Source organism: Myotis davidii, unplaced genomic scaffold (assembly GCF_000327345.1).
Source record: "Myotis davidii unplaced genomic scaffold, ASM32734v1 scaffold31, whole genome shotgun sequence".
Classification (NCBI taxonomy): domain Eukaryota; kingdom Metazoa; phylum Chordata; class Mammalia; order Chiroptera; family Vespertilionidae; genus Myotis; species Myotis davidii.
Genome location: NW_006283639.1, coordinates 3,221,603 through 3,229,090, shown reverse-complemented (window position 1 = coordinate 3,229,090; position 7,488 = coordinate 3,221,603). Strand labels below are relative to the sequence as shown.

General features: G+C 38.3%; 1 protein-coding gene across 1 annotated transcript in view; it reads right to left on the bottom strand.

Annotated features, from left to right (window-relative positions):
- Positions 1-4,871: 4,871 nt before the first annotated feature.
- Positions 4,872-7,488, bottom strand: part of STAP1 (signal transducing adaptor family member 1) — a 45,407-nt gene continuing 42,790 nt past the window's right edge. The window contains exon 9 of the mRNA XM_006753862.2: positions 4,872-6,025. Coding sequence (XP_006753925.1) covers positions 5,964-6,025 — 62 coding nt within the window. The 3' untranslated portion in view covers positions 4,872-5,963. The remainder of the gene's footprint in view (positions 6,026-7,488) is intronic.

Here is a 7,488-nt window from a genome sequence, read left to right as displayed (position 1 = left end):
TCACCATGGAGATGTGGAGCAGGCTCAGCTGGGGGCTGCCCACAAGCCAGGCTTTCCCACTTCCAGGTCTCCATGGCAACCAGGGAGCAGGCCCAGCTTGGAGCTGCCCACAGGCTGGGCTTGTTCTCCTGCTCCTGGATTCCCATGGCGACCAGGGAGCAGGCCCAGCTTGGGGCTGCCCGCAGGCCGGGCTTTCCTGCTCCTGGATCAGGCCCAGCTTGGGGCTGCCCTCATGCTGGGCTTTCCTGCTCCCAGATCAGGGGCAGCTTGGGGCTGCCCACAGGCCGGGCTTTCATGCTCCCTGATCAGGCGCAGCTGGGGGCTGCCTACAGGCCGCTCTTTTCTACTTACTGATGGCCGGATCACCACAGTGACCCAGGGCCAGCAGCACTTTCCTGCTCTCCAATAGTCATAGGGTCCCAGCTGGGGGCGGGGCTTAGGCGGCACAGGGGTCCCAGCTGGGGGCTCAGGTGGCACATAGGGTTCGCAGCTGGGGGTGGGGCTTATGCCCCACTGCCCAGGGCTGCGCATGGTGCCCGGATGGCAGCTCGCGCTGTCCCGCCCTGCCTGTAGTATAGGATAGAAGCCTGGTGCACAGTGAAAGCAGTTATCTGGTTTTTGTTTAGCTTCTATAACTAAAACTCTGTTGCCATCACTGCTGCTCTAAGCTCTGAGCCCACTGCTGGCTGAAAGCAGCCATCTGGGCTTTGCTTAGCTTCTATAATTGCAACATTGTTGCATCCGGAGCTCAGAGCTGGGCTGCCGCAGGCAGGGAACCTTGGCTTCCTCTGTCACTGGAGCAAGCAAGCCTCCTGTTCGCTTGAGCTGCCTGGCTGCTGGCTACCATCTTGGTTGGCAGTTAATTTGCATATCCTGCTGGTTAGCCAATGGGAAGCGTTTGGGGGTACGGTCAATTCGCATGTTTCTCTTTTATTAGATAGGATATCTTTATTGATATTTACAGAGAGGAAGGGAGAAGGATAGAGAGTTAGAAACATTGATGAGAGAGAAACATCGATCAGCTGCCTCCTGCACACTCCTCCTGGGAATGTGCCTGCAACCAAGGTACATGTCCTTGACCAGAATCGAACCTGGCACCCTTCAGTCCAAAGGCCAATGCTCTATCCACTGAGCCAAACCAGTTAGGGCCTATCTTTGTTTTTGAATTGAGAAACAAATATTCAAAAAATAAATGCAAAAGAGTACATAAAATATAAAATACACAGTTTAAGGAATCATTTTAAGGTAGCTATTTATATAACCAGATCTCAAATCATTAGAACACTGACAGCAGCCCAGAAACTCCCCTTGTAGTCCCTTCCTAATCAACCAGCTTCTCCCCACATAGCTTCTGGCAATAATACTACCCTAGTTCCTGTAATAAGTGTCATTTTTAATTCTTTTTAGTGTTACCACCTATGTCCACACTTAATGCCATTTATACTTTTTGATGGTTTTGAACTTTTATGTAAATGGAACCATACTGTATTCTTCTTGGCTGCTTCTTTCATTGAACAAGGGATTCATTCATGTTGCCTGTAGCTATACTTCATTCATCATCATTGTTGTATAATTTAACTTTGCAATAACATACCACAATTTATTCATTCTATTGACTGCAGACAATTCTGATGTTTTTAGTTTGGGGCAATCACAGTTCCCAATGAACATTATTATATGTATCTCCTAGTGCAGGTATAACTTAGGAATAGGATTGCTTTGTCATAGGATATTTATATCTTAAATCTTATTAGATAGTAACAGTTTTTCCTGAGCAGTAGAGATGTCCTGTTTCTCAGCTATGCATACACAAAACACAGTTTATTTTTGTATTATTAATTATTGTATTATTTTTTCATACAAGCAACTGTAAACCTACTTTTGTGCTGCTCTGTATATATATCTATCCATATATGTTTCTGAATTTTTTGGCTCCTTTTCTATACTTGTGTTATCTATTGTCTTCATCACTATAACAAATATATTGTTTTTTATATTTGGCAGAACTAGTCCTTGTTGTTCTGTAAGACTGTCTTGGTTATTCTTAGCTCTTTGTATTTTCACTTCTCAAATTTCTATTTGCAAATATGGAAATCTGTCACTCTTACAGTTTCCAATTGTCTTGCTGTCATTTTCAGTCTTTTATCTACCTGAACATGAAAACCATTATTTTATAGGCTGTGTTTAATGATTCCCAAAACTGAAATTCTCTTGGTCTTGTTTTTATTTTTCTTTTGTTTCTGCCAATCCTCATTTCTTATATTTGTGTGTGTCTTTCTATTTTTTAATGTATGCCAACACTATATTTGAAAAATTGTAGAAACAATTTGATGCCCAGCATGATCATTTTCATCCTCCACAGAATTTTTTCATACGCTCTACCAGATACTTGGGCACTAGTAGTTTGGGATTATTTTTATCCAGTTTTAGAAACTGAGATTTTTCTGAGTTATTCATGTCACTCAGAGCTGAACTGTAGACTGTAGTAGTGCTCTTTCTTCCTGTTAACCCTTACTCCTACAATCCAGAAGGGTTGCAAAGTGTGGGCTGGGGTTAATAGGGCCCCCACCTCTTGGCTGGCACTAGATTCAACCTTTGAATCCCTAGTCCCTTAGCTGTGCTCAGCTTCTCAGTGGACTCTTACTTACAAATTTTCCAAAGATCTCAGGGAACAAGTGATCCCATACAAAGGGTTCACCTTAATGAAGTTCTGTTTTTCCCAGATATTAGCCTGATAATTATTCACTGACAATTCTGATGCCTTCCCAACATTTTTAAAATATATTTTGTCCAGCTTCTCTAAATATTCTTAAATAAGAATGTTAACTAAATTTACCTAGCCACTTTATTTCTTAACTGTTGATTAGTGTAAAATATAATTGATTTCTTTGTATTGCTTATGTATCTGGAAACTTACTAAACTCTAATGATTCTTATAATTATTTGTAAATTCTTTTGTACCACCTATATAATCTTGAAAGAGGGACAGTATTAGTCTTTTTTAAGATTCAGATTTTGTTTTTGTTAATTTTCTCTGTTGTATGTTACTTTTCTTTTCCATTATTTTCTGCTTTTATCAATATTGCTTAGTTTTTTCCTATTTTCTTTAGGGTTTTTTTACTATTCTTTTTTTCTGACTTCTTGAGATGAATGCTTTCTTCATTTTCAGCCTATCTTCAAACATATTCATTTAAAAGTTATAAATATCCCTACATTACTATAATATTTTATACTTACATTATATCATACGCTAATCGCTGTTGAAGCTACATTCCACAAATTTTGATATATATGCAGGGTGTGATAAAAGTAGGCTTATGGTTGTAAGTATGCAAAAATAGTTTATTCTTGTATTATTATTGTATTATTTTCCATACGAATAATTGTCAACCTACTTTGCCCCACCCTGTGTGTGTATGTGTATTTATTAATTTATTGTTAATATTTAAAATATTTTCTATTTTTCATTAGGAGTTCCTCTTTGACTCTTGATTTTTTTTTTTAAGATAGTGTTTCTTCATATCAGCCTACAGTTTGAATTTTGGGGCTTTTTAAATCCAATTTGATAATTTTTATCTTCTAACTGGAACACTTAGGCCATTTATATTCCATATAATTACTGATAGATTCATTTCTGCCATTTTATTTTATGGGGATTTTCTGTTCTGTGATTGTTTTTCTCTAATTTCTTACCTTTTAAAATTTGTATTTACTTAGTTTCTTTACTCCATTTATTGCCAATTCTCTCAACTCTAGACACCCTTTGGTATTCTGAAGTTTTGGAAAGTACATTTCTCCTTTGCCATTAGGCTTCCTTTAGGTTCCATAAATAGCACTAGAAGGTGACTAGAATGCTGGACAAAGGGAGAAGAGACTTTTACTTTTACCCTTGCCATTTGCTTCCTGATGTCAGCATGCTTTTCTGCCAGTGGTTGTGGTTGGCTTCTAGGCACTAACTCTTCTCTGGCACTCTGCAGGGTATCTCCTCTCGGCTTCCAGTTCTAACAATCTCAGCCTCTGCCCTTTAGTGTTGTGTGCCTTGCTGACATTTTCAGTCCTACCAAGACCTATTTAACCAATTCCTTAGGTTAAATTCTTTCTTAATATAAATGATATAGTTTCCCTTTTCCTAAGCAGTACACCTTTTTTCTTTACTAGTTTGGTAGCTTTTGTCTTTTGATAATTACCTTATTTTACAATATGCATATACAGATTAAGACTAAAGTGAGTCATTATCTTTACCTTTTTGCAGATTATTATAGTTTCTGAAAATGGCCACAGCAATATTTCCGATCTCACATGCTCATCTAGAAGCTTGTCACACACTCCCAACCCCCATCAAGAGATAGAGTCTATTTCAACTTCCTTTGAACCCAAACAAAATTTTTTTACCACCTCAGCTAATACACACTGAGTGGCCAGATTATTATGACCATCTGATGTTTGTAGGCAAATTAGCTATAATTTCCCACTGAAGTTGCTAGAGGGTCAGATCATTATAAACGTCTGAATAGCACAACTTCATCCTATCATGTTGATGGTGTATCCCAATGGAGATGGCTTCTTCCAATAAGACAATGCGCCATGCCACGGTGCTTGTATTGTGCAGGAGTGCTTTCAGGAACATGAGGGAGACTTTACCTTGCTTAGGTGGCCCCCACAATCACCAGATCTCAATCCAATTGAGCATTTGTGGGACACAGTTAAAAGAGCCATCAGGCAGCTGGTTCCACAATCATCAAATCTCACAGAACTGGACAGGGCTATTCATCAGGCATGGTGTCAGATTCCTCGCATCGCCTTTCAACATCTCGTGGAGTCAATGCCAAGAAGAATCACCACAATATTGAAGGCAAAAGGTGGCTCAACGAAGTACTGATAGGGTGGTCATAATAATCTGGCCGGTCATAATAATCTGGCCACTCAGTGTAACAGAATGCAGCATATGTAACACTGTATGATTTCCAAGGTTAGGTCATAGAGGCTTTCTCTTGGCTCTTCCTTTCTTGCTTGCTGACTCCCTCTTTGAAAGTTCAACCTTGAAATCCAGACATCATGCTGTGAGGTAGCCTAAACTAGCCCACATGGAGAGAACAGCCCCAACCTACTACCATCATCAGGTGTCAGGCGTATGAATAAGCAAAACTTTCAGACGAGATTGGGTGCATTCAGGGTGGTATGGCTGTAGACTGTAAGCAAAACTCAGATTTGTTGTGCCCTTCCAATTACCTGACCCACAAAAATCCATGAACACGGATTGTTTATGCAACTAAGTTTTGGGATTATTTATTATGCTGATGTAATAACTAGAATAATGCTCTAATTTCTACTTGCATACTATAGTCATATTCTATTTCTGTTATGCATTTTAATTCTGTTATCTTTTAATTCTGCAGGACTTTATTATTTTGCTTATAGAATCAATGTTTATATTTACCTACACAATATCACTTTCTTTGCTCTTTATTCTGTTTTGTAACTCAGGCTTGTCATCTGGGATACATTTCTATTGGGAATATTTCCTTCAGAGTTTTAATTTGTGAAAGACTGCTCCGGCATATTTGCTCATGATTCTTTTGTATGAAAAATCTTTATTTTGCCATCATTCTGCAAATATATTTTTGCTAAATGTAAAATTCTAATTTGATGTTTATTATCTTTCAGCACGTTGGAGATAATTTTCTACTCTCTTATGACTCCCCCTGTTGCTGTTTAGTCAGCTATCAGGCTAAATATTAGATCTTCAGAGAAATCTCTTCATCTGCATTTCTTTTATGCAGTTTAATTATTATGTGTCTGGATATAGATTTCTTTTATTAATCCTGTTTGGGGTTTGTGTGTGTGTGTGTGTTTCTTCCAGTTCTTTGAATTTAGATTTGTGTCTTTGGTTAGTTCTGGGAAAGTCCCAGTTATTTGTCTTTTACACTTATCAAGATTCATAAAAATGGTTTCTCCATTTTATTTCATGCAATATGTAGATGTTTCTTCAACTTCTCTCTTTGCCCTTCTATCATGGGTTCCTGGCCTACAAATTGTGGGTGGAAAATCTTGATTAAATAAAGATCCAATATCGAGAAAAAGAGCAGTTCTTGATTTGCAGCATGAATTAATTTTCCTGCTTGTACTTGAAACATTGGTGTGGTGTGTTTAATAAATGTTAGTTAATTAAATACTGAATAGTTAGATGCTTTTTTAATTCTTACTTTATCCTTGACTTACAGCTTAGTTCCTAATAAATTTTTCTCTAGGGAGCATTTTTTCCTTGCTGGTTAGCTTAATATCAGTTACCTATCCTATCATATTTTTAAGTGGTTTTTAATTTCTGAAGTTGGGAAAAATACATTGAGGTAATATCTTTATTCTGATTCTATCATTGCTCTTGCCTTTTATGTCAAGAGAATGCTGAATGCTGACATGTGTTAACACAAAACAAAATCTCATTTATTTTTAATAGTATTTGTTTGTAAACACCTTAACTTTCTCCAGGCCTCCTGATTTTAACCCTTAGGGCTTTACAACTTCCATTTCCCAGATCAAGGCAACTTAAAGCCAAGGGCTCTCGTATTCCTACTGTACCCCACTCAGCTATGAGCCCAAACTCCTGAAACAATTTAGGGCCCCCCAGTTTTCTTAAAACTTCAGCACTGTTTGTCAAGATAGGTTTTGGCCTTTTGTAATTTTTCTTAGAAAGTCCTATTTCCTCTCGCATTTACTATTCCAGTTCACCCTTCTATTACCTTTCTGCTTTTGAAAGAAAAGTATGTCATTCTACAGAAAATATTCTAATTATTTGAGCCTCTCTCCATGTGTCCCTCTAATTCCATCAGTTCATGTCATTTCAAAATCTGAAATGCAGGGAAGTTGAGTAATTTGGCCTGATCCCAAAACAGACTGAACCAGTTGTATTTCTAAAAGTATTGGAATTTTACATGAATAGCCCATTTTGTCATCCCTTTCCATTTCCTATTTTTTTCCATTCGTGCTCTGAAGATGGCCCCCAGTCCAGGCGCTGCACTGTAGCTCTGGTAGCATGAGCGCCTAAAACCCCAAGAGAACTCATTCTTCTGTCAGTTCTCCCTGAACTGATTTACAGATTTAACAAAATCAAAATCAAAATCCAGGAGGACTTCTGTAGGTAACAAGTTCATTCTAAAACTTATTCTGAAAAGCAAAGAAACTAGACTAGACCAACAATTTTGAAAAGAACAACGTTGGACTTGTACCTCCTGATACCAAGAATTACTGTAAAAATATAGTAATCAAGATAGCATGATATTGGCAAAAGGTAAGTAGGAACATAGATAAATGGAAAGCAGTTCATAAAAATATGATCAGGAGAACCAAGATGGCGGCATAGGTTAACACCGGAGTTTGCCGCCTCGAACAACCATTTCAAAAGTGAAACTAAAAGACGGAAGGGACATCACCCAGACCCACAGGAACGCTGGCTGAGTGGAAGTCCTACAACTAGGAGGAAAGAGTAACGTA